Consider the following 27,248-nt stretch of genomic DNA (forward strand, 5'->3'; position numbering starts at 1 on the left):
AAAAAAAAAAAAAAAAAAAAAAAAAAAAAAAAAAAAAAAAAAAAAAAAAAAAAAAAAAAAAAAAAAAAAAAAAACAGGGGCATCAACTTGAATCACCCAAGAAATAAAAAGAAAATAGAAAATGAGGGGGAGAAAGTGAATATCATAAAAATAGCATGACTTCGATATTCGCAGGAATTAAAAAACTGGTCAGCAGCCCTGCAAAGCACCTAAAAAACACGGAAGTAATCATCAAACACAACAGTGAGCATTATATATTAATTCCAACAAGATCACGATAGCCAAAATGGGTGGATTTAACACCACACTTTCGATTCAAAGGTCCGAAATAGGAAATTCCAGTACCCCACCAACAAACTAAAGATTGGTGGGTTTCTATCTAATTAAAGTCCCTCTTCAATACATGCATCGCAAAAAGAAAAAACAAATCAAGGGCAAACATAAAAATTTCCGCCATAAACCCTAAAAAGAAGCGAAAATAGAGATCCAAAATTGTGATGATAGGATTACATAAACCAAAATCAGGGATTAGAAAACACAATGGAATAAGGCGTCCTAAATCAGAGTTCATCGGAAGTGAAAACGAATAAAAAAATAAAACAGGATATAGAAGAAGAATAAAGAACAAATGGGGAAAATAGCAATATTTATATGAGAATGTCAGTGATGGGCAAAGACCACACAAAGGACCCCAGAGAGAAAGGGAGAGAGAAAGAGAGGGAGGAAGAGAGAGGAGACAAAGACAGGGAGAGAAAACTTACTGGGATGGGTGTAAACCACACTTTAGGGTTTTGACGGATGAGAGAGAAACTGAGAAGGAGAGAGACGAAAAGGAAAAGGAAAGGGAAAAGATGAGAAAAGTGAGTGAAAAAAGAAAGCGATTATTTATTTATTTACTTGTTTATTTATACGCAGAGGCACTCAAGTCTGCCATCAAAAATTTACTAAACAAATCCTTTGTATCTTAACTTATTTACCCATTTTCTTCATTTTTTTTTTAAATTATTATTGAATTTATTATGCAATCTCTAGATGGATGGTATTTATACGACCCAAAATAATAATAATAATAATAAAGTTGTCGGAGGAAATGTAGCAGGGAAATGGAGGGGAGTGTAACACTCCAGTACTCGTTACTCATGAAGAGTAACTATGCAGCATGATCGATAAAGATGTGTGTTAACTTACAGGCACAGGACGTGTGGGACGCCATCGAGCATGGTGACGTTGAGGAGCGTAAGGACAAGATGACTCTTGCTGCCATCTATCAAGCAATTCTGGAGGACGTTATTCTCTTGTTGACAGAGAAGGACTCAGCAAAGACAACGTGGGTGCATGTGGGTGTGGAACGTGTCAAGGAAGCAAATGTGCAAACCTTGACGAGTGAGTTCAAGGCTATCTACATGAAGGACGGTGATTGAATAGACGACTTTGCCATGAAGTTGACGATGATCGTCAACGGCATCTGTTCATTAGGCGACATGGTAGAGGAGATCTCCGTTGTCAAGAAGTTCCTTCGAGCAGTTTCTGCAAGATTCATGCAGATTGTTACCTCCATCCGTGTAGTTCGACAACCTCAAGAACATGACGGTTGAGAAGATTGTTGGTCGTCTTAAGGTCCATGAGGAGAGACTTCATGGCTATGAAGACAGAGAAAAGGAAAAATATCTCTTACTCACACATGAGGAGTGACTCGCACGGACGAAAAAAGAAGATGCAAATGACTCTTCTTTTTCAGGTTGGAGCGGATGTGGCAGCAATAACAAAGAAAAAGGAAGTCATGGACGTGACCGCAGACGAGTGGTAGAGGAGGTCGTGACAATACCTTACAAACCCATGAAAATGCCAACCCTCGGAAGGATAAGAGTATGATCAAGTGTTACTTTTGTGTAAAATACAGGGATTATCGGCAGAGTGCTGCAACAAGGAACGATGTGGAGACAAACCTCATGTTCACTGGTGATGAAGAGACCACATTGATGTTGGCCAAGAAAATGGCCAACTGTTGATGCTCAAGGAAGAAAAGATTATGGTGAACCCCTTCATAGATGGAGAAGACCAAATGGAAACTAGCATGCGATACCTAGACAACGAAATGAACAACCACATGACCGAAAATCGGGCAAAGTTCAAGGAACTTGATGAGAAGTTCACTGGAAACTTGAGGCTTTACAACGGATCAATTGTACTATCCAAGGCAAATGATCTATCTTGTTCTAGTGCAAGAATGACGATCAACGTCTATTGACCAAGGTGTATTACATCTGAGTTTGAAGAGCAATATAATTAGCCTTGGTCAAATGACAAAAAAGAAGGCAGTAGAGTGGAGATAATCGGCCCGTTTCTCAAGATATACGATTGAAATGAAGCTCTATCGCAAAATCGCGTGTATAAGAGAAAAACTATCAACCTCTTCCAAAAATATCTAATGGCAATGGCACCAAAAAAGTGAAGAAGGACGTGGGTTAATAAGCTTGACTTATTAAAATAAGTTATTAACGATTTTATGATAAAGATTTAATCGTTATAGATTTGAAAGTTGAGGAGATGGATTAAAAATATTAAATGGTAAGTAAGATGGAGACCTGGCCTACATTTGATCCGACCCAAACCCAAGCATGCGCTCCAGCAACTGCCGTCCGACCTGACCAGTTGACGTGTCAGCCCAAATCTGCACGCCCCAAACCCAGACCGCATGCCCCAAGCCCATTCGCGCCAGCCCACTGTTATTTGATCGGTTCGCGCCTGATTCGTCCGGTGGTTCGACCCGATCATGACCGATTCTCGCCCAGTTCGCTTACTTACCCCGACTTTGACCGATTCAACTTCTGGTCTGACCGATTCAGCCATAATTACCGGTTCAACCTCTATATTGACCGATTCAACACTAATTAGACCGCTTTAGAGTGTATTCTTCAGAATTAGCTTGATTTAAGGGCACTTTTAAGTACATCTAAATAGGACTTATGAGTAATAGAGTAATTACGTGTATTTCATGACATTTATGAGTAACTTTATCTATCCTTATGGAGTCAAATAACTTTAGAACAAGTTTAGAGCTAATTTAGTGCGATCGAAGTAAGTTAACTTAATGATGGACTTTATATGGTAGGTTGGATGAATTGTATGATATATGATGTTTTTGCATGATCCTTTGACATAATGCTTACGATAAATATTATGTTATAATGTCCATTTTGTCTAAATGCTAGATATGATTTACGAATAACGTATTACGCTAGCCATATGGACTATCTGAAAGATTTATAGAAGAAAAATGTTTATGATATTAAATCATATTTTATTTTTAAATTATGAGACCCCGTGACATAAATGTATGGAAATATTATATTCGTGTTATGGTTCTTCCATGACTCTTTTGGGGTTTCTGCTTGCATTTAATATTTAGTGTATAGTCGATTGCACATGAAAGTGATTCATACCCAACAAGGCCTAAAGAGCACAAAAGTAATATGAGCCTATTGGATTTTTTTGTGCACGAAAGTGATGCACATGGGACTATGTATATGAAAGTAATATTAATTTTTTAACATAAAAAAACTTGAGCATAAGTTCAGTTACATATGAAAGTGGTTCATATCAATAAGGTTCAAAAATTACAAATGGTATGAGCTTCATGAATTTTGGGTATTAGCAATGTTATGAATCTTACTTGAGTCTTCATTTTTTTTTACTCCAACAATGATGTCATTTACTAGTGTTGGCTTTTTGGCATTTGATCTCACTTTAATTAATTTCAATCCATTAATTGATTAATGTTTTGATGATAACAAACCTACTTTTAATTATTAACTATTTTCAGTATTTTGAACTATCCACAGTATAAGGTCGGGAATAACGATTTCAACGACTTTTCAATTATTCAAATCAGAGCTAAAACGAAGAAATTACAGTCGAGACAACATAACCGACGTGATGATGTGACAGCAAAATCAAAATGATGGACAACTCAAAATATATCAAAGTATGACATTTATAATTTTGGAATAGTAACAAATGGTGGAGTTTTTCTTATTATTATATTTCTAAATAAAATTATTTTCACAAAATATAAATTTGAATATAACCGTTACTCACATCAATGACAACATACACGACGTGATTACGTGGCAACAAAATCAAAATGATAGACAAATCAAAATATATCAAAGTATGACCATTTATAATTTTGGAAGAGTAAGGAATGGTAGAGTTTTCTTATTATTATATTTCTAAATAAAATTATTTTTACAAAATATAAATTTGAATATAACCGTTACTCACATCAATTTTTATTATTAATATATTATATTATTATATTATAAAATTTTGGTAGTTACGCATATAGTTTTTATTATTATTATAATATTATATTTATAATAAATTTTGAATTTTCATTAAAAAATTTAAATAAATAAATTTATAAAATTTTCTTATTTATTTACTTTTAATCTCTTACCTTCCATTATTCCTAACTCAATCCAATCATTGATATTAATTCCTATATTTTGCTACTTTTCTTCTCTATATAAACTCATCAACTTCCCCCCATTTTAAAACACACAACTTTCATAAATTCTCCAATCCTCATTTGTTCAAAGTCTCCACTGTGTGGTGCTTTCTCCAAGCTTACAAGTTTATTTCTCTTCATCTTATTTTTGAGAGGGATGATTATTGTATTGTGAGGAAATAGTTGTGAGTGTTTCAAATTGTAAATCTACTCTTTGAGAGAGTTTGTTACTATCAAACTCAAATATTTGTATCGGTTTGACCCTGCGCCGTGGAAAGGATTGAATTTTCTCTTGAACTCGTAAAAAGAGCAGGGGTAGCAGTTTGGCTCTGATCCGTAGAAAGAGTCGAGAAAGTTCTTTATTCAAATCTCTAAGAGGCGCTTGGGGAGTGAAATAGGTCGAGTTTGACCGAACCACTATAAAACTATGGTGTCATTTTCCCTAACTCTTTCCTATTTAATTTCAAAACTATTATTGTGATTTATTGCATGTTCTACTCGATTGTTGTTTTAACTTGAATTATTTTGTTCTAGTAATTATCATATTCTACTTTTTTGTAAAAAATTTCATCATTAGAAAAATTAATCACGTTTAAACACTTTTATCGTTAAAACCCTATTCACCCCTCTCTAGGATTGCCATACCGATCCAACAACTAGGTATGTTATAAATACTTAGTGGTTTCCGTGGTTGACAACATTTGATGTATGGTTTTCCGTAGATTTTGAGCATGTTTTCTTCGAGATCTCAAATTTAAATTAAGCATCTTTTCTACATTTGCACTTAGAATTCATAAATTCCACATGTTTACCATTTCAAAAATTTAGAGGGTCATCATATGCATGTGATAGCAACTCAATTCACACCTATATTAGCTTTATGCCAAGAACTTGTGTAAAAGTTGATACGAGCATAATTGATTGAATCAACAATTAGCACAAACTATTGTGTAGCTTAAGAGAATTTAATCAAAGATGTTTCGAATTAAAACCCAAAACTCATCGCTTCCTCCTCATCTATAGGGATAAAATGGTGCCAACAGTTCATCATGGAAGAAATGACTTACTGAGCCAAGATCACTAACTAATACTAATCTAATATTAATAAAATAGAAAATAAGTACCTTTCTCTAGTTCCATTACTATCACGTGCTTTACATAACAATTAGATCATATAGATATCCCTTCAACACACATCCGTCATCGAAAGAATCTCGGAAACTCAACAATTGGATTCCAATCTCAAAATAGTAACCATTTTAAGGTAAATAGTAAAGAGAAAACATTGTGGTATCACATGTTGAGGTTGTGGGCATTAAATGGGAGCAGTGAGTTGTGTTAAATCATAGATACATATGTTTATGAATTAAGTATATTTGTTGCTCTCTCTCTCTTGTTGCCTATCCTTTCTACTCTTCTTCACTCTGCTTGTGTTCTTTCTTATTGTTTCTGATTTTGACCCTTTATTTCTTTTGTATGTACGTAGAATTTGGGTGAGCTTTTCAATGCATGAACAGAACCACCACCAATAATTCCATACGCATAAAATACAATACCCAAATATATACAAACCAAAACCAAAACGTTACGTAATTTGTCAGAGGACAAAAATCTATCTCTTCAACGAATAAAATCGAACAAAATTGACCCAAGAATTGGATGTGTTATGTTACTTTCGTTTTGTTGTGTGTTTGTATGTGTATGTCATGTGTTTCTTGATTTTGATGTATCTTTTAAGTTGGAAAGAGATTGTACCTCTACCACCATAAAATTATGTCTTTGAATTTTTAATCTCCTAATTGATAATGTGTACTTTTCAGCGATTGAGTCATGTTTAAGTTGACATTATACAAGTTGTGACATTTGAGTAAATGAGTGGTACACGAATGAACTCATACCCTACCCAAATGAGAATGATCATGAGGATAAAATGACTAGGAAATGGTTAAAAAAATTAAAAATTTCTATCTATACTAGCTAACCCATATGGTCCTTTTTCGATTTTCCCTCTTGAGTTTTCGTTAAAGGTTTTAAAACGCATCTATTAAGAATAAGTTTCCACACCCTTACAAGGAATGTTTCGTTCCCCTCTTCTACCGATGTGGGATCTCACAATCCACCCCCTTGGAGCACATAGTCCTCGTTGGTACACCGTCTGATGTCTGGCTTTAATACCATTTGTAACAGTCCAAACCCACCTCTAGCAAATATTATCCGCTTTGGCTCTTTATGTATTGTCGTCACCTTCACGATTTTTAAAAGGTGTCTATTAAAGAGATGTTTTCACACCCTTTTAAGGAATGTCTCTCTCCAGGATGTGAGATCTCACAACTCAATCATAGAAATTTCGAAATTAAACTTGTTTTGATTAGAACAATTCTATATTGGACGACCTTTTAGGAACTTTCTCACAAAGCATGTGAATGAAGAAAAAAACATGCTAAAAGAACCTATATTGTTCTACATGGATAGTCTATATTCTGAAAAGCAAGAAGTAACAAGTTCATGCCACATAATTTTTTTTAAAGAAGTGAGGACAAAATATGCTAAAAGAACTTGTGTTGGTTGATATTGATAGTTTTCACTATTTGAAGCAAAACGTAACAAGACTATACTATAGCAGATAGCAAATGAATGTCTTGGCTATTATGTTCGGATTCTACTTTGGTTTAGTATACACGCAAGTCATTAAACCCTACACCTTAAACCCTAAACATATACCACTTACAAATCTAGGTTGGTTAAAGCAAAGATTTTTGGCAGGATTTTAATTAGGAGGGGGCAGGAGGGCACGTTGGGTTATCAGAGCTGAGCTTACCAAACAAAAAAAAAGTTTTGTCAGCCTCTCTTTCTTTGTGTCTCATAATTCATTTTTTGAGACAGTACAGCAGACAGAGACCCAAAATTTCAAGGAAAACAAGGATGAAAATTCCTCACAGCTACAGAAAACAAACAATCTGAAACAAACAAACAGACAAACAACAAATGAGAGTGAGAGAGAGAGAGAGAGAGATAAATGTTTGGTTTTGAAAAGTGTTGTTTTCTTTGGTTGTTCTTGTTTGTGTGCGATCATTAAATGAGAGGGTTTAATATGATTGATTTTCAGTGCGTCTGTGTTGTTTGAAGGACACCGCCAAAGATGCATTTCTTCGGATACCAACAACGGAGTTCAGACAAAACTCTCCCTTACCTTTCTTTTTCCAATCAAAACTCCCTCTTTTTTCTTTCTTTTTCATTCATTTATGTCATTTCACCTAATTTCTGCTGCACTTTCTTTCATTTGCCTATCTCATTATAATTAATGCACCCATAACACACCATTCTAAATCACCTTAATCATAAAAAACTTACCTACCGCTACTAAATATCGTCGTCTTTAAACTGTATCTACTCGGTAGAGATTTTCATATTCTTGTTCTCTTCTTTAATTGATGTGTGATCTCACAATACACCCCAACGTTATTGCTGACACTCGTTCCTCTCCAATCAATGTGAGATCTTACAATCCACTCCCTTTGTGGCCCAGTGTCCACCCCCTTCACAATCCAACGTCCTCGTTGGCACACTGCCCAGTGCATGACTTTTATATCATTTGTAATAGTCCAACGCTAGCAGATATTGTCTTCCTTGGACTTTTCCTCCTAGGTTTCCCCTTAAGGTCTAAGGATAGGGTTTCACACCCTTACAAAAAAAAATGTTTTATTCGTGTTCCTGCTGACACTCATTCCTCTCTGCGATCAATGTGGAATCTCACATTGCGTTTTTAGCTCCAACTATTGTCTATGGATCAAAAAATTATTATATTCCAGAGTGTTGTAAAGCCATTAAAAAGAATGGTTTGTTTTTTGAACAAGATGGACGCATATAATAGAGGGAAAAAGAACTTTTTCCTTTTTTAGTTTTAAAAGGAAGGAGGAAAATAATAGAAGAAAATAAAATTTGAAATATAGAGATATATTGTAAAGTTAGGGGTAGGGTAGGTTCAATTAAACAATTAATGAAGTTTTGATTAAGACAAAAGTGAAAAGTGTAAGTGTGTTTTTGTTATAATTAAAGTTGTTTATTAGATTTGGAATCCAACACACTTGGGGACCATGATTATGTCCTAACCCTTTTTTTTCTTTAAATTATTTTCCCCTTCTTTCCAACTCAACAAAATTAAAGTCAAACTTTTTTTTTTTTTTTTTAATTTGATTAAGAGCGGGTGTTTGTTCGAGACGATGATCCAAGCAAAAGGTGTAAGAAAGATCGTTGGTTTAATGGAATTAGCCAAAAGTGATCTTACTTGATGACATCGTTAGCCATCATCCACATTGGGTTGAAACTAGTTCTTTGATTCTCTCGGAGTTTCTATCCCTGCATTATTGTTATGAAAATGAGTTGCAATCATTCGTCGATACTATAATAAATAATTATAATCATAACCTTAGTTAGGGTTTTTTTTTCGTTGCATATACTATTTGTTCTTGAAATAAAATTTGGCTTATCGAACACATACCATAAATTTTAAAACCATTCGTGTTTCTCCTCTCTTTTCTGGTTAAATATTGTAAAAGACATTTGAATTTAGATCATATCTCGATATAACAAAATAAAATATTTAGAAAAGTAGTAAGTATTAAAGAAAAGAAACTTTTAAAAAGATAAAAGTTATAAAAAAAAGAAAAGTATAAAAGTTAAAATAGCTAATTAAGAATATTCTAATTATTCCTTTATTTTATTTAGATTTGTAAACTATTCAAACATCTAAAATTATTTCTATACATTAAAAAAGAAAAAAAAAAACTATTTTTAACCTTAATATTATTTGGTCACCTAATTCATCTCCACACATCAACATATTTGACCACAATTATCCATTTGATAAGAATTTAAAATCATTTTTAAAAATTTTAAACTGATGTCTACAAACTAAAATACACATTTTAAACGTTGATAGATTATCCGATCAATTTAAACTATCTAATCTAACTATGAATTAGATTTTTTTTTTTTTTTTTCGATTTGAGTTTGATTGAACTTTTAGAAAATTGACTTTGAATATTTGATATTTAAGTTTTATGAGACATATAATAATAATATAATTTTTTAAAAAAATAATTAAAATAAACTCAACCATTCAACCCAACTAAAAAATATAAGGTTAGGTTGTAACTCAACTTGCTCGAGTCACCCATTCAACTAGCCCAAAATTTTAAATTAGTCCAAAAGATTTTCTCAATTCAAACCAAACGAATTTCAATTTGTTTAGACTCATACAAATGAATCGAGGGCCAAATAATACATACATATTATATATATATATATATAATAATATTACAAAAAGTGGAAAGAAAGAGGATTTATGTATTTTTGTTCGTCCAAATTCACAAAGGAGAGATTAAAAAAAAAAAAAAAAAGAAAGAGAAAAAAAGGAAAAGGGGCCCGAGACATGTCACTGGGTGATGAGGCAGCCCCATCCTCCCAATTATCTCCTGTTATCATCTTTTTTTCCCCTCTTCATCTCACCCTTTATCATACACAAAACACAAAAGCCTTTTATACACACACACACACACCTGCACAAATTTCAATTCATTCTTCTTCTTCTTCATCATCATCATCATCATCATCATCAACACCTCCCCCATGTTGAAACCTTCTTCTTCTTCTTCTTCTGCAGCAGCAGCAGCAGCAGCAGCAGCAGCCTCAGCAGCATCCACACCTTATTCTTCTGCTGCCCCTCCTCTTCCTCCTCCTCCTCCTCCTCCCAATTCCGACCATGGCCTCACCACCAAAAGAAAAAGAAGACCCGCCGGCACTCCAGGTAAAACACTAATCAAATTCAAATTCAAAATCAAAATCAAACCCAATTTCAATCTTCTATTTTAACCAAACCCCATCAAATAAAAATCGCATCTTGAATTCATTTTCTTATTAGATCCGGATGCTGAACTCGTTTCATTCATTTTCTTATTAGATCCGGATGCTCAAGTCGTTTCCTTATCCCCCAAAACCCTTCTCGAATCCGATCGCTACGTTTGTGAGATATGCAACCAAGGCTTCCAAAGGGATCAGAATCTCCAAATGCACCGCCGCCGCCACAAGGTACCTTGGAAGCTACTCAAGAAGGCAGACACGGTGGATGCCATCAAGAAAAAGGTCTTTGTTTGCCCCGAGCCGACATGTCTCCACCACGACCCTTGCCATGCCCTTGGTGACCTCGTCGGCATCAAAAAACACTTCCGGAGAAAACACAGCAACCAAAAGCACTGGGTTTGTGACAAATGCTCTAAAGCTTATGCTGTTCATTCCGATTTCAAAGCTCACCTCAAAACCTGCGGCACCCGTGGCCATTCCTGTGATTGTGGCCGTGTCTTTTCCAGGTCCTCTCTAAATTTCCCACTTTTTTAATGCATTAATCATTCAAATTTCAACTCTTTTTTGACTTTCAACCTCAACCCTAATTCACTTTAGAGTGGAGAGCTTTATAGAACACCAAGACGCTTGCAATATCCGCCAGATGAGGTCCGATCAGTGGCAGCTCGTGCCATTACCTCTGCCATTACTACAAACCGCTAATCCACTACGAGGGTTTCCAATTTTATCATCAAACAAAGACCATGATCTCAATCTCCATCTCTCTTCTCCAAGCTCAGCCTTTTTGAATCTCTCAATTGGGTCCAACAAGGAGCCCAACGACAAGCGTCAGCTCGAGCTCGCAATCGAGGAGAAAGCATACGCAGACGAAGCAAGACGAGATGCAAAGCGACAAATCGAAATCGCCGAGGTTGAGTTTACCAATGCCAAAATGATAAGGCAGCAAGCTCAAGCGGAATTGGAAAAAGCAAGGATCTTGAAGGAAGAGGCCAGCCGGAAAATGAGCTCCACCATTATGGAAATCACCTGTGAAACTTGTCGGTTACATTTTCACATCAGCTCCGTCGCAGCAGCCGAAGAGACCTCGCTCGCTATCAGCTACATGTCATCTGCTACGACAGAAGGTGACGGAGAATGAAATTCATTAAAAAGAGATTCAAAGTTATCAATTTTCATGATCATCTTGTAAAATATGAACTAAGTTGAATAATTACATTGGAGGGTGGGTTTGGTTTATTATTGTATATCTGCAGTGTCTCGAGAGATGAAAGTCATGAGAACTTACATCTGATGCTTACTAAGAAAGGGTCGTTTTTGTTAGATTGAAATGGGATGTTAAAACAAAATTGGTAAAGGAATGATGGACCCATATCATAAATGGAGGAAATGAATGAGGGGTTTGAATATGTGTATTGATATATAGTATGCTTGTTTTTGGGACCATTGGTAATGTATTAAAAGGAAAGAAGCTTTCAAACAAAGAGAAATAAAGGAAAAGATTATTTTAATTTTGTAGAGAGAGAATTTAAAAAAAAAAAAAAAAAAAAAAGACAGAGAAATGTGTTAGGTCGTTTTCATAGCATTTGTGTTCCTTTGTAAAACGTAAATGGGTATTAAAAAACCCACCATGTTTTTCAGTGCCACAGTTGCTTTTCCTCATGGCTCACTCTTCAAATTAATCTAACAAAACAAACATACTTCTTTTCCCTTTTTGTAAGATTCGTATTAAAGACAATAATACTCGTATACGCTATTCTTTAAGTCGTTGAGCGGGTATTTGACGTGCAAGTTTGATATTTTAATGTAAAGTTGCATATTTAGTGTCACAATCGCATTTTTGCAGTAGTAGTACAGCGATTGTGCAACACTTGTTCTAATCTAGTGAAATTCAAACTTCGTTGACCATGTTGGTGTATGCTCGAGTCTCGAGTCATGTTTGCGAGAAATATTTTGAAAAACGTGAACGAGGAAATATGTTGAAAATAATTTAAAGAAAATAATGTTATAAGCTAAAAGCGAGTAGACAACAACACCGACTTTGACAACATATAACCCAAATTTGAAGATTTGACAACTAGTCATATTTCCCTGCCGTATATTTTGGGTCATTTTAGCTCAGGTGAATGTAAACATTATTTTTGTGAATGATTATACACATTCGTATTGACATAACATAAAATAGTAAAAGTCTATCTAATAAGAAAACATGTAAAAGGGGTTTGGAACATGCATGCGGTCACGAGCAACCCGCCATGGACAAGCATGGTCGAGGCATTTGACATGCGGCCATAAGCAACATGCCTTGTGCAAACATGATCGTGACACTTAGGATTCGAGATCTAGATTCGGTACTTAATGATCTCAACCGTCCCTTAAGATATAGTCATATTGTTTACTTAAAGAAATTATTGAGAGGTTGTTTGTAATTATTACTTTTTTTGAAGCTTCTTCATGATTTTAACTGCAACCAAAAGTAAAAGGAATACAAGGAAACAACAAAGCAAAGAAGAAGAAGAAGAAGAAGAAAAAGGAGAGAGAGAAGAAAAGGGTCTGGGTTTTTCAGTCTCTCTTTTGAATTTACTTTTTTGGGATCATATGTTTTCTTTTACCTTTTTATTTTTCATTTTCACCCCAAAGTAAAATTAAACTTTCCCTTTACATCAGACTCCTTTAGAAATTTTCTTATCCCTTCCTCCTTCTTTGACAATGTCACAATCGTATTATTACGAGATGCTTGCAAGTGATTGTGCGACATTCACTCTCACCACTGAGTGAGTCAGTTGACTTCAAATTACCCAAGTCTCAGTCTCCGTTTTAAGAAGAGATTTTAGAAACGGAGGGAGAGAGAGATTGAAAGCAAGATAGAGAGAATTGAAGAAAACAATGTTACAAGCTAGTAAGCAAAGAAGACAACACAATGACTTAGATAGTATATAATTTCGATTAAGAAAAATTGACATCATACACTTAGAAAAATACAATAAGAAACTATATATCATGAAAGGATAAAAGAAAGCAATAAAGTGACACAACATAAGGAGTTTAGCATACAACGCGCATGCGACCATAGGTAATACACTTTGGACAGATATGACAGTGATACCTAGTACTATCTTAAAATTTTTATTATTTTTTAAATACATAAATAAATTAATAACAACTATGAACTTCGAGAAGCTACGGTATATGAATATAGTTATAGGTAGACACAAAGGTCCTAGTCATTCTAGTCATTAATAACATGCTTGAAAATAATTCTAAAATTGTTAATTTTTTTTTTTTTTTTTTTTTTTTTTTTTTTTTTTTGTTAGGTTTGAAATNTTCTTAATCATTATGATTTTTTTTTCATATTTCAAATTTAAAATGGAAATGCCACGTAGACGCGTGTTAAATAACAAGGGGACATAATATACGATGATGTTTGGACAAAGAAATGCATATTAATTTTGTGGTTGGTGAGACTATAATAATAATATATTAAGAAATGCCATAATAAATTTATCTTAAATGTTTTAAAAAATATTAATTTAATTTTTGATTGTTGATTCGATTTTCACAAAAAATGAAAATAAAAAAAACTCAAGTTTTTTGAATTTTTTTAAAATTAATATTGTAACTTTTAAAACTTTTTATTAGAACATATTACTTTTTAAATAAAATGAAAGTTTTCCTTAAATTCATCTGTTTAATAAAATTTAAATTTAAATTTAAATACTAAAATTTATTTGAGCAAAAAAAAAAAAAAAAAATTATAATTTCCCTTTCTTTTTGGTTTATTGTCAAATAAAATACACTACACTAAAAAAAAAATAATAGTTAAACATAACTATGAATAATTTATTTATTTAATTTTAGTACAAAAAATCAATATTATAATATTTGTACTTTGAATAGTAAATGGAGTGTTATATTATAATTAAAAAAATATATTATTAAGTTAGCCCCAATTTCAAAAAAAAAAAAAAAGTTATAATGTTAATTAATGAGATAACCATACACATTCATTTATTAAAATAAAAATATAACACTATTTATCTATTTTTTATGATTGGGGTAATTAAAAAAAAAAAAAAAAACTGTAGCTTGGTAGGTTGCAGGCAATGAAAGAGGTAAAAAAGGCTTTTGAATGGCACAGTGGTAACGCACGCACTGTCCTTGGAGGGCTCCTTGAGTGTCCTTAGTGGCCTCGCCATACACACCCAAAGATTCCTATCCCACTCCCCATTCAACCACTTTTTTTTTTCTTTTTCTTTTCGAACACTCAAATAAATGAGATATATATGAATGAACCGACACCACATCTGAATGAGAGCTATTTAGAGTATAAAATAACTAAGAGATGTACTAATGAACAAGTATGAGAGCTTTATAGTTAAAGTGTGGTTTATTTGGAGTTATTCTACTTTGAGTGACAATTTTTCTATGATGCATATGAACGAGGACAAAGCATACTGTCATGAATGACTCGTATTGGTATGTGAGTAGTAATAGATTGAAATTACAATTTTAAAGATTCCTTCCAAATTTCTTACAAACATTTCAATATCTATCCTTTCAAAATGCAGATGGGTGTTCATTGTGGATTTTGAGAGCCCAATCTCCATCTATAAAGAGAGGGTTTATGTTGACTGTGTGCAGTCTCTAAGAGCCCACCATTCACATGGCTTTGATTTTGTTCTGTTTTTCTCTAGATTTTCTGTTTATGGATTATAATCATAACACAAACCCAAGAGTGAATGAATGTGTAGAAACTTATTAAAAGCCTCTAATGGCTTCTCTCAATCCAACTGTTTTTCCTTTGAAGATTGCTGAATTTTCTGTTTAATATGATCTTTCCATATTTGGGTTTTTGGTTTGGTTTAAACTTCTTACTAAGGCTGCTACAATGTTATTGATCACCTTCTGTTTGATGAAATGCCTAGCCCATCTTTGATATGAAACTGTATTATAACTTGCTTTTTTGTGTTTGTTTCGATCAATAATGGAGATAATGGGTGTAGCAAAAGAAGAATTGAATACAAGTAACTCTTCACAGCTGAAGAACAAATGTTACAAAGCTCAGATTTAGTAAACAAAAAACCTGATTCAAGCACTGTTGCTGCTTCCATTGGTTGATCCAGGCATCAATTCTCGCAGCATGGCCACCACCTGCAACATGTTAGGCCTTTTGGAAGGAAACTCTTCTACACACCGAAGAGTTATCTCCAAATATCTAACCATTTCTTTAACCTCTTCTGCTTCTGATTCATCGCTTGCTTTGGTTACCGACAGCAATTCTGGATCAATCACTTCCATTTGTTTTCCATCATTTACTTTCATTTTCACCCATCCCACTAAGTTGGTGTCCCCGAAATCCTCCTTATCCGTTGGTCGTTTCCCTGTCAAGATTTCTAACAGGACGACACCGAACGAATAGACATCGCCTTTTGCCGTGCACCTGAAGCTCTGGTAGTACTCAGGAGGGACATAACCAGGAGTGCCTGCAAGTGTGCTTACACTCAGATGGGTGTCAAGAGCACTTATCAGCCTAGCCATTCCAAAATCTGAAACTCTAGCTTCTAAATCATGGTCCAGGAGTACATTGCTTGACTTCATGTCTCTATGTATTATGTGTGGAATGCAGTTGTGATGTAGGAAACAAAGTCCTTTTGCAGCACCTCTAGCAATCTTTTTCCTTTCATCCCATGTTAGAATTCTTCTGCCCTGCATCTTTACTCTTCCGTGAAGCATCTCTTCTAGGCTACCAAACTCCATGAACTCATACACTAGAAGCCTCTCCTCCCCTATTTTACAGTAACCCAAAAGAGGTACTAAGTTTCCATGTTTGATCTTTCCTAAAGTTTCCATTTCCGCCATGAATTCACGGTCTCCCTGGCAACTAAGACGTATCAGTTTCTTGATTGCAACACTCGATCCATCCTTTAGCGTTGCCTTAAACACTTCACCGAACCCGCCACTCCCGATGAGACTTTCGGCTGAGAAGCCATTAGTAGCTTCAATCAGTTGGGAGAATTTGAGTTTCCTTAGTTGTCTTTGGAAAGTTGCCACATTGATACTCAATGGCTCTTTCTCTTTGTCAATTTTCCATGTGGTAGGAGCATGTATTGCTTGTAAACTATTGAGCATCTTCACTTCCTCTGCTTCTTTTCGTCTTGTCCTCATGGCAATAGCCCATACAATCAAAATGCAGACACTGGCAATGGAAATAAGAACACCTAAAACAATACTGTTAACCCATGACCCTACTTCTGCCTTTGTTCTTCCTTTTCCAGGCTCAACGTTAGGACTTGTCAGTGGCTGGTCCTCACTCTGGCATTCAGGCAAGGGAACTCCACAAAGTCCTGGATTGTTTGCATACTGACTTGCAGGCAGTGTACTGAGCTGCCCTCTTGATGGAATTCTCCCTGTTAGTTCATTGTAAGATAGATCAATTTGAACTAAGAATGATAAGTTTGAGAATGAATCTGGAATATGACCCTGCAGTCTGTTATGTGATGCATCAAACACTCCCAAGTTCTTTAAGCGGCCGAACGAGGTCGGAATCTCTCCAGAAAGTTGGTTGTGTGATAATTCAAGAACCTGCAAGGCAACCATATCTCCAAACTCTTCTGGTATTCTCCCACGAAGCTCATTGTAAGAAAGATCCAAGTACTCCAAAGTTTGGTACTTTGTAAACAGACTTAGAACCGGACCAGAGTACAGTCTAGTGAAATCACAGGTCTTTAGTGTTGGTTCCTGCTGCAGTCTTTCAGGTCTAATTCCAGCAAACTCCAACAAACCCCCAACTCCTTTACACGAATTCCCAACATTTCGGACGAACACTAAAGTGTTTCCAGAAAGAATCCCATTCAATGACTTGGCTCCAAGCTGCCTCCCAAGTCTAGGAGGGATTTCCCCTGTAAGCTTATTGCTGTTTAAATCCATCCAAACTAAAGTGCTGCAGTTTGCCAACTCTCCTGGTATCTGACCACTTAAGCTATTGTTCCCGAGTTGCAGCACAGCTAGCCTTGACAAAAGACCAAACTCTTTTGGGACTTCACCATTGAGTTCATTACTAGTGAGTGAAACCCATTCAAGATTGCTACAACTGAACAATTCAGTGGGGATTTCGCCACTTAAACGATTATTATTCAGTATAAGATCCTTCAAGCTTCTACACTTCCCTAATTCTGGTGGGATTTTCCCTTCTAAGCTATTGAACCATGCTATCAACTGTTCAAGATTCTGAAGCCTTCCAAGTTCTGCAGGTATGGAGCCATTCAAATAGTTTAGACTAAAATCAATTGTCTTTAACTGTGAACACAACGAGAGTTCTGGTGGGATTCCTCCTATGATGAGATTGTCTGGCATTTTCAGTTCCTGGAGTGATTCAGCTCCTGGGCATATATCTGGTGGGATTAAACCAGAAATTCTATTGGAACTTAAGTCCACAAGCTGAAGTTTCTTGCAGTGAGATATGGATGAAGGCAATGATCCAGAGATTATGTTATTACTCAATAACAAGCTCTGTAAAGAGTCAAGATTCTTGAAGATGGCATCTGGTAAAGGACCAGATATGTTGTTGTTTGAAAGATCCAGAATCTGAAGGGAAGAACAAGCAGAGAAGGAAGCAGGAATTACACCAGAAATGTTGTTGTAACAAAGCTTTAGTTCTTGAAGTGAATTGCAGGCATTTCTCCAATCAAAAGGGAGCCAACCAGTGAGCTGGTTATGAGATAGATCCACCCTTTGTAAACTACTGAGTTTCCCTATAGATCCTGGGATTTCCCCACTGAGAGAATTGTATGACAAACCAAGTGTTTGCAGATTCGTGCAGTTCGAAATCGAACTCGGAATTGAACCAACGATTTGATTAGCTGAAAGTTCAACTCGAAACAAAGAATTGCAAGAATTCTCATGAATTCTCAATCCTGAGATGGACCCTGTTAGATTGTTGTAAGAGAGATCAAGATCTTGAAGCTTATTAGCATTGAACAGAAGATTTTCAGGCAGAGAGGCAGTCAAGTTGTTGAATGAAAGATCCACAAACACAAGATTTGGACAGCTTGAGAAAAGATTATCAGGCACACGACCTACAACTTTGGCAAGAGAGAGTTCAAGTTGCTGCAAATTATAAGGAAGTTGAAGCAAAGTGGTTGAGTTTATAGTGAAAGAATTTGTAGACAAGTTCAAAGACAACAACATATCCATAGAAGACAGAGGATCAAAATAAACATTCCCTGCAAGATTACAGCCGCTCAGATCAAGAGCAACCGCTCGTCCAGATTGGCATGAAACTCCATACCAAGAACACGGATCGTTTTCAAGCTTCCAATTGGTCAATACTCCATTTGGGTCCTTGTCAATCAAATCCCTGAACTTAAGAAGAGCTGCAGCATCAGTTCTTATTGAATTCACGTTCTGTTGCTCTGCTGATGAAGCCAAATCAAAGAAGATAAAGATCAGTGGCAAAGCAAGAGGAAGAAGTGAAAGGTGAAAGACGGTTGTTTCCATTGAATGAAGTAAAATGGTTGTTTTCTTCAGTGGAAAACACAAGACAGAGATGAGAAACAGTGTTGCAGAAAGGAGGAAAGAAGAAGAGGGGAAAGTTAAGGAAAGTAGTGAAGGTTTGTGGAGATCATGATGAGAAGGAAAGGGGAAGCTTTAGAAAAAAGAAGGAAGCTGTTTGCTTTAGTGATTGATGTGTGAGTTTTTTTTTGCAAAATGAAGAGGGAAAAGTGGAAATAGAATATGAAAAAGAAGAGAAGAACTGAGAAGGAAGGAAGGAAGCAAGGAAGTTGGTGAGTGAATTGCTGTTGTTATACGGCTTCTGTAGTACAAATGAAACCGTATCTATATGGTTTTGGTCAAAAGAAATAGGACCCCACAGACAAAGGGTCTATCTTGATTCTTAAATCTTAGGATCGGCGCCTTCTATAAAGCTCAAAAGACTCAGTTTATGCCATAAAAGGGACACAGAGACGAGTGGATGATCCAAGAGGTCAGCTGTGTCAGTGAGGCGTGAGAAGGGAATGTCTGAAACAATCTTAAAGAAAGGGAATAGGATCTCTATCATATCTATCATATCATAAGTCGGTTGGAGGGGGGAATGGAGCATACTGTACAACGGTGTGGAAACCTCTCTCTAGCAGACGTGTTTTAGAATCGTGAAGCTGAACAGACGAAAACAGACTTGGACCGTTACAAAACTAGTTTGTATATTAGGGTATCAGAGTTTAAAGTTGGGTGTATTTGTAGGGAAGTCCTTGGAGTGATATGATACTCATATTGAGCCCACAAAGGCCTATGCCTCTCTAAGCCTCTACTTCAGTTTTTTTAATCTGTTAGAGAGAAAGAGAGGGAAAGAAAGGGGTTTAAAGAAGAAGGTGGTGGTGGTGCACAGTGGGCCCAAATGCTGAAATTTTGGGGGAATCAATGATACACAGTAGTGTAAAAAGAAAAGAAAAGAAATGAGAAAAGGATGATAGAATAAACAAATGAAAGGCCCCACCAAGGAACAACATGAATGCAGGCAGTGGCAATGGTATGGGGAGCTAATCATGCTTTCAATTGCTCCCTTGCCTTCCCTCTTCGTTCTTTTCCCTTCAACAACAATTCACTTCAAACTCGAAAAAAAAAAAATGAAATTAAGCCCCTCCCTCGTTTATTTAAAAAATACTTTTATTCTTTCGAAAGTTGTAATATATATATTTTATAAAGTATAAATTTTTAGAATTTTTCTAATTTTCTAGCTACGAACAACAAGAGTAAGTTGTTAGTACATGCACGTTATGATTTTTTTTTTTTTTTTTGTTTCTATAATTCAATGAAATATTTATCTAAAAGGTGATCCTTTCGAGAAAGTTTAAAATATTTAGTTGGGATCTCGTGGAAAAGCTTCAAATCATGAGAGATTTACACCCAAAATCTCATAATTAATAATTTATTTTTTAGTACTTAACCATGATTTAGATCATTTTATTTGCAATACAATATTATCTTTTGTATTACAAGTTTAAAGAAGTTATAGTGTTATCTTGAGTAGTATGCAGAAGATATACGAGAGGATCATATTGAAAGGTTTATAACAAGTAGATAAGGTTGGATGTGTTATCCTAGTAACACTATTCATCTAACTCACTTTATAATTATTACAAATGATTTGATTCAAATCGTTCATAGAGATGCATGTGATGAGAATATTCTATATAATGAGTTTATATGAAATATGAAGATGAAGATGGTGCTCCTTTTAATCATCATTTTTATTTTTATTTTTTTCTTCATAAACCAAAAAATAAAATAAAATAAAATATAACTTTTACGTAAAAAGGGAAAAGAATGGATTTGGATAAGATATGGCTTGTAATTGTTTTGGGGACTCCAAGGTTTTTGCAAGGAAACCATCAGGCCGTTAGATTGGGAACACGTGGGAGAGGTTAAAAAAGGAGGATAGATCAGACGGTGGCGATGTAGTTGCAAATTTGAGTCTTGTAATGCGAATTTTAAGGAAAAATAAATAAATAATGGTTGTCGTGAATGGCACGCTAAGGCCCAATTCTGATGAGATTTTTGCACACAATCCAAATAAATGATTGGTGATGATCCCTATATCCAAACACCCCCCATTTTGTTCTCTTTTTTATTTATTTATTTATTATTATTATTATCTAAAATTAAAAATATATATATTAAATGAAAAATAGCAAGGGGGACTTTCCAAATGATGAAGAGTGCGTCTATAAGTTTGACTATGAAAGTGAGTGGTTCAGTTAATAATTGCATAATTTGAATTTGGACGGCGATAGTACTAAAAATTATCCACTTAAAAATTACTCTCCAACTTTATTAGAATATAGTAAATTTATGATCTAAATATTCATGTAAGTTCAACACCGAGATAACATTCATCCTTATTTTTAACACAGACAAAAAGTATTAAAATAGATATGTATTTCACACTCTCATCGAAGGGTTGTTTCGTAATTCTCATAATAATATAAATATAATTTTCATCCAAATTGCTCATATCGAGTCATGATTATACATATTCTAGCATGGTCTAGCGATCTCTCCAAATATTACTTGAAAAAAGTCTAAATGGTTACATACTTAGGCGATGCGTGCTTTCCCAACCTAACTTTTTTTTTTTGTGTTTCGAATTTTCTTATACGTGTTATGGGTGAGGTATTCAGAAACAATGTTTAATGTTTAAAGCTCAAATTCTTGTTAGATGTTTATTGTTTTAATAAAGAAATATTTTTTTGAAATAATTTTCACACAAAAAGAAATTGTTTGAAATAAATTTCAATCTTGAAAAATAAAAATAATTCAGGCGACAAATTAATGACCTAAGTTTCTACTAAATATTATTATTTAAATTAGTGTAAATTCTTTTATATTGGATTTAAATAATTAAAAAGGTGAAAAGAAAATTGCATGCTTTTTCATCATGACTTTCTCCACCACCCATACCCCACTCCAATTTTAAATTACACTTATCCCCAAACCATTTATTTTTCTTTCATAGCCAAACATTGATTAAAATATATAATATCTAAACAATTTTCTCAAATTAAATATTATTCACTAATATTCATAATAACAATGCTATTTTAAATCTTTTATTCACTTCTACGTAAACATTTTTATATTATTTAAAATTTAAAATCATATACATAAATTAAAATATCAAGAATTTATTAGAAATTTGTGAAATTAAGAAAGAATTTAAGCATAGAATCGGGTGCAACCATGGGGCCCGTGGGGCTGTGGCACTTGTTTTATTACAATAAAGAATAACAAATAGGTTTGTATATTCAGCACATATGGTGCTTCTCTACATGAATAAATAATATGGATATCAGCAGAACTGATATCCTTCCGTCCAGAAAATGGAAAAAAAAAACAGAACAAAGATTGATTAGGATTCAGTAGCAACCAAAATCTGTCGAAGTTTTGGAATCTGAAAAAGAACCCAGAATGGAATGGAATGGAATGGAATGGAATGGAGGTAACATTCAGTAACCTGTACCTAACTCCTACCCAACATAAGAAGAGAGACTTTAACTAAGAAACACAGGGATGAAAGTGAACCAACGTGTTCTCTTCCTCCCTCCCCAGCAAAAAAAATGAAAGAAAAGGAGACCAAATCTGTCTGTCTGCTACTCGCATTTGATCGACCGGTAGATGTGACGAACAAAGAACAGGGCTGCACGGAAGCCTACCGTTCCGAGCATCAGAAAGAATCCATAGCAGATGCAAGCCATGTACCCGAAAAAGAATGAAGTTTGCATGAAACCTGACATGTCTGAGCGCGCATAATAATAGTACAGGCAGTAACCATAGATGAACAGACCAGTTGAGCCACCACAAAGGAAAGATCTGAGACCACATCAACAATACATACATTTTAGGCCAAAGGAGTAGGTGAATCATTAAGATCTTCAAGTATATGATAAGAAACGGAAGAAATGTATGTGTAAATGAGAGGAAGAGGTGCGTATCAATGAATGAGTGCTAGAAATAACATTGGAAGGGATGAAAGAATATTTGTGTACCTCCACCACCATTCATGATCTTCAGCGGTCAGTTGAAAGTAGGTCAAAGCCACAGTAATGAAAGCAGTAACTATCAGAAGGATGATGAAGACAATAAACAGAATACTGTAAATTGTGTATATCTTGTGACCCCAGACACTAGCAAATATGTAGTAAAGCTCAATGTATATAGCACTGAAGGGGAGAAACCCTGCCATTGCCATCTGAGGAACAGTGCTCCTATACCAAGGTAGCTGTGGAATCTCTCGAGGATACTTCGTGGTGCGACATGGAGCCTGAAATTCGATCCTGCTATTTTTTCCTGCTATACCACCCAAAACAAGCAATGGTGATGTTACCAATGTCCATATGAGGACTATCACCACAATTGTGCCAAAGGGAAGTGCAGCGGTAGCCTTGTAAACAATAGCCACAGTGTTAAGAAAGCAGAATGTGAAGAACAGAGGTCCACAGAAGAGGCAGCCCGTAAGCAATAGATTCCTCACCTTTCAAACAGAAGGGAAAACAAGACATCAGATCATTCTATATGCTGGTAAGTTATATTTTGTGAAAACATAGAATCATCTCCACATACCCAGTTTGATCCTTCAAGTTGGCAATAGAATGAGGCTGATGTATATCCTGCAATCCCCGATGTGAGAGCGTATATGACCACCAGGGCCGTGAACAAAGCTCCTCGGTTGTATGGATAAAACACTCCAACTAGTGCCAACATAAAGATAAAAACTGTGCTGAAAAATGAAAATAATAGGAGAAAATATGAGCCTCAGCTTGTAAGTGTAACATGAATTTTGCACAAATGAGAGGATAAGCTTCTTACAGGGTAAACAACTGCGTGCCAGAGCCAAGGGCTGCAGCAAATAACGATTTGTGTTTTGGGAATCGAAAGATGTCGCCGTGGATGTATTTCCAACCAGTTTCTTCTTGATCATCAGCTGCCTCCTCGTCTTGTGCATACCTGAAGTTATAAAAATTTAGCAGATTCCAGAAGGTTACAAATATTTACTCAAGAGATGAACTTGTAAATCTTACTTCATAAAGTCATTCTTCAAGACACGCATCAAAATAGTGGCAAGAAAACCGGTCAAAAGAAGAACTGTTACACATGAATTAATAATCGAAAACCAGTGAATTTCCAAGTGATGTGGTAACGAAGAGGATTGCGAGTACTTATCCATCCTCTTCTCGAAGGGAGTATCTGTTTCCCTCCACTTCACAGTATACATGAACTCTACATCAACGTCCTTGTCCTCGGTCAGATCCACTACAGAATGAGGATCCATTCGAGCGCTAATTTCGATCACACGGTCTCTATTGTAGGAAATATCAAATTGGATGTGCTTGAATAGGAAATATTTATATTCACTTGGATCATCCCTGCCTTCCCTATCAACCTTTCCAATGAAACCCCAGATGGGCAAGTCATCATAATACATCTGAAAGTAATAATCTTTCTTCACTGCAGCTCGAAATTGAGCAACTTGGTCCTTTGTTAACTTGCTTTTACAAGCAACTTCTATATCTTTCTCTCTTTTATAATCAAGCTTGTAGGGAGCACTAACAAGACGGTCTCCGTTCAACACCTCACCAAGAGCTTCCTTTTTCTCTTTTACATCACCTGCCATTGTTACATGCCATTTATGAACAGAAACTGAACAATTATTTACAAGTACTGCATTCAAGCATGTAGCGATTACTTCTCGAGTCCATCGGACCAATATATGTAGGCATACATATACCACTTGGGCTGAGACTGAGATAGAATAAGCTATTCACTTGCAATGATACAGGTTTTTTTAATCAAATTATCTAATAGATCTTTGGAAATGGGCAAACCAAATGCTTAAAAAGATATCTACGAAGCAAGTTTTCTTTGTTATTTTCCTGGAAAATGATATGATAGAGAGGGTGCAAAAAAACATTAAGAGAAAGCAACTGGAAAATCATCCGACTGTCCAAACATTCGGTAGATGGTGGAAAACACAGTTTTTGGGCACCACCCCATCATAGCGACTTAGAGAACATATATATATATATATATAGTATCTAAAACAAAGGCTTCCCCACACAAACAGGTTGTAGTAAAGTACAAGATAACCACACGTTAGCATTGGATCAAGATTCGAGCATGCAATATCACGCAAGGAAAGGAGAAAACCTGGTGAGCAGAAGGGCAGATCAAAGTACCGGTAGGTTTCACTGGAATGACACAGAAAACAAAAAGAAGATCAGCAAAATAAACATCTCAAACACAAATAATCTAATCAGATTAAAACAACCATACTAAACAATCTAATCTAATCTAATCTAATCTAATCTAATCTAATCTAATCTAATCAGTGTGGAGACTCGTAAGACTCACAACACTGAAACTGAATCCTCGACAGCAATTGGGCGTATTTCAATTTCCCGAATCCAAATTCGTATAACCTCAACAATTCAGATGTCACATTAAAGAAAATCATTTGAATTCAACAAAAAGAAATCGAAATAGAGAGACAGGACAGGCCCTGGTGCAATCAAAATCAAATCAAAGCACGTGAACGAATGCATGGGATAGTGAAACAAGAAACGAAATGGACAGAAACAACCAAAATCGACAACAAGAATAGAAGATGGATTAGAGAAATTAGATAGGGTCAGATTGAATTAGAGATCGAAAATGGAAGAAGAGCGAGACGGAATAAATAATACCTGGGATTGTGAAATGGGCCGACCTTGTTGGCGTAAAGAGGAACAGAGTCGCCTTCGCTGTAGCGGTGATCGGAGGCATCAGAGGCCACCAGGGTGGGAGAGATGGCGATCCAGAAAAGGGTGAAGAGCAGAGAAATCTTCATGCTCCGATACGGAGGGAAATGGGAGAGGGGGAAGAGAAGGCGCAAGAGAATAAACAAATTGGGATAAATAGATAGGAAGGGGTTTGATTTCACCGTCTTGTTTGAGTTTCGGTTTGAAGAGATTCTATGTGGTGGGGACCACTGCAAAGTATAACGCCCACGTGGCACTTCTTTAAGGTCACTTTTGTCGCTCACCTTCCCAATTGGATCTTCCAAATTATTTTCTTTCCTTTTTTTTTCTTTGCCATCCATTGCGCTCCAAAAAAACCCACATTTTTTGGATTTATTATTTTCCTTTTTTTTTTTTTACCTCTTTTTAATAAGTGGTCAATTCAAATTAATTTATACATAATTCTATTTTGAGTATAGTTAATCAATTAATTAACATGGCATTAATTTAACAGAATTAATATAACTATTTGTTTAATTTAATAAATCAATAATATTTACTGAAAAGATTAATCAATTAACTACCAATATCTGATATTTAGTTAGTTAATTAGGATCAAGATCACTTTAATTAAGTTAGTATACATTTTTATTTTTTAAATAATTATAACTATTTGTTTATTGATTATTTATAATGAAATAATTGTTTTTTTGGGATTAATTGGGCTTAGATCATTCATTATAACATAACATAATTTTAAAACATTTTTCCAATATTTGTTATTGACCTATCATATTTTCTTCTATTTTTCTTACTTCATTTTCTTTTTATTAAAAGTATACTTCTTTATATATATTAAACTATAATTAATTAAAATTAGGCATCCTTTTATAACAAATAATAATCATAGATTTATTTTATTCATATTTATTAATAAAAATATATTTTTGTGAATCTGCCACTTTTTTTTTTATTAAATGATGCAATATTCTTATTTTGAGTTGGCATGTTATTAAGTTTTGTGTATGTCTTTATAATATTTATTATATAGTATAAATGTTCAGTTTATATAATTTTATTAAATTTAAGATTATTATTTAATAGACTTATATTATTCCTAATATATTTAATAAGGAATGAAAATAAATTAAAATTATTTTAATAATATGATTTAACAAAAAAAATAAATTAAGTAGCAACAAATGACTTAATAAAAATAAATTAATTGACGTGATAATTTTTTTTTGGTATAACCAAACATAAATATTATTTATTTATAAAAAATTTGATAACATTTTCATGCAATATCAGACAGGTTTTTTTTCTTTTTTTTTTTTTTAAGCATTTTATATCCGACATTTTAAATAAGACGATATTTGAAAATTTAAGAAAATAAGTTTAAAATGTTTAAATTTAGGTTTAGAAAATATGAAAATAGAATTTAATTTTAAAATATTAAAGTAATATTACTCTTATTAATTAATTATCTTATGGCGTTTTTTAATGAAATGCATTAGGGGAGATTTAAATATTTCTTCACTTTTTTTTTTTTTTTTTTTTTTTTTTTTTTTTTTTTTTTTTTTTTTTTTTTTTTTTTTTTTTTTTTTTTTTTT

At 34.5% G+C, this 27,248-nt stretch overlaps 4 protein-coding genes across 5 annotated transcripts in view; 1 reads left to right on the plus strand and 3 right to left on the minus strand.

The window, feature by feature from the left end:
* Positions 1-859, minus strand: part of LOC111489312 (protein BASIC PENTACYSTEINE2-like) — a 2,312-nt gene extending 1,453 nt beyond the window's left edge. The window contains exon 1 of one of the 2 annotated variants that reach the window (XM_023137462.1): positions 762-859. The gene's annotated coding sequence lies outside the window, so the exon portion shown is untranslated. The other variant, XM_023137461.1, reaches the window with a different exon arrangement.
* A 9,267-nt stretch (positions 860-10,126) lies between these two features.
* On the plus strand, positions 10,127-11,799 carry LOC111489274 (protein SHOOT GRAVITROPISM 5-like). Its single transcript, XM_023137409.1, has 3 exons — positions 10,127-10,316; positions 10,470-10,875; positions 10,967-11,799. The coding sequence occupies exons 1-3, from the start codon at positions 10,139-10,141 to the stop codon at positions 11,505-11,507; spliced, it is 1,125 nt and encodes a 374-aa protein (XP_022993177.1). The 5' UTR covers positions 10,127-10,138; the 3' UTR covers positions 11,508-11,799.
* Positions 11,800-15,364: 3,565 nt separating this feature from the next.
* LOC111488881 (serine/threonine-protein kinase BRI1-like 2) lies at positions 15,365-19,126 on the minus strand. The gene has a single exon (XM_023136810.1). It carries the CDS (start codon positions 18,860-18,862, stop codon positions 15,455-15,457), a length of 3,408 nt encoding a protein of 1,135 aa, XP_022992578.1. The 5' UTR covers positions 18,863-19,126; the 3' UTR covers positions 15,365-15,454.
* A 2,969-nt stretch (positions 19,127-22,095) lies between these two features.
* On the minus strand, positions 22,096-25,821 carry LOC111488882 (transmembrane 9 superfamily member 2). The gene is made up of 7 exons (XM_023136811.1): positions 25,603-25,821; positions 25,067-25,107; positions 23,941-24,526; positions 23,729-23,866; positions 23,483-23,639; positions 22,909-23,393; positions 22,096-22,732 (listed from the first exon to the last, which is right to left on the minus strand). Exons 1-7 carry the CDS (start codon positions 25,743-25,745, stop codon positions 22,513-22,515), a joined length of 1,770 nt encoding a protein of 589 aa, XP_022992579.1. The 5' UTR covers positions 25,746-25,821; the 3' UTR covers positions 22,096-22,512.
* Between the last annotated feature and the right edge of the window lie 1,427 nt (positions 25,822-27,248).

This window comes from Cucurbita maxima, unplaced genomic scaffold (assembly GCF_002738345.1).
Source record: "Cucurbita maxima cultivar Rimu unplaced genomic scaffold, Cmax_1.0 Cma_Scf00014, whole genome shotgun sequence".
Classification (NCBI taxonomy): Eukaryota; Viridiplantae; Streptophyta; class Magnoliopsida; order Cucurbitales; family Cucurbitaceae; genus Cucurbita; species Cucurbita maxima.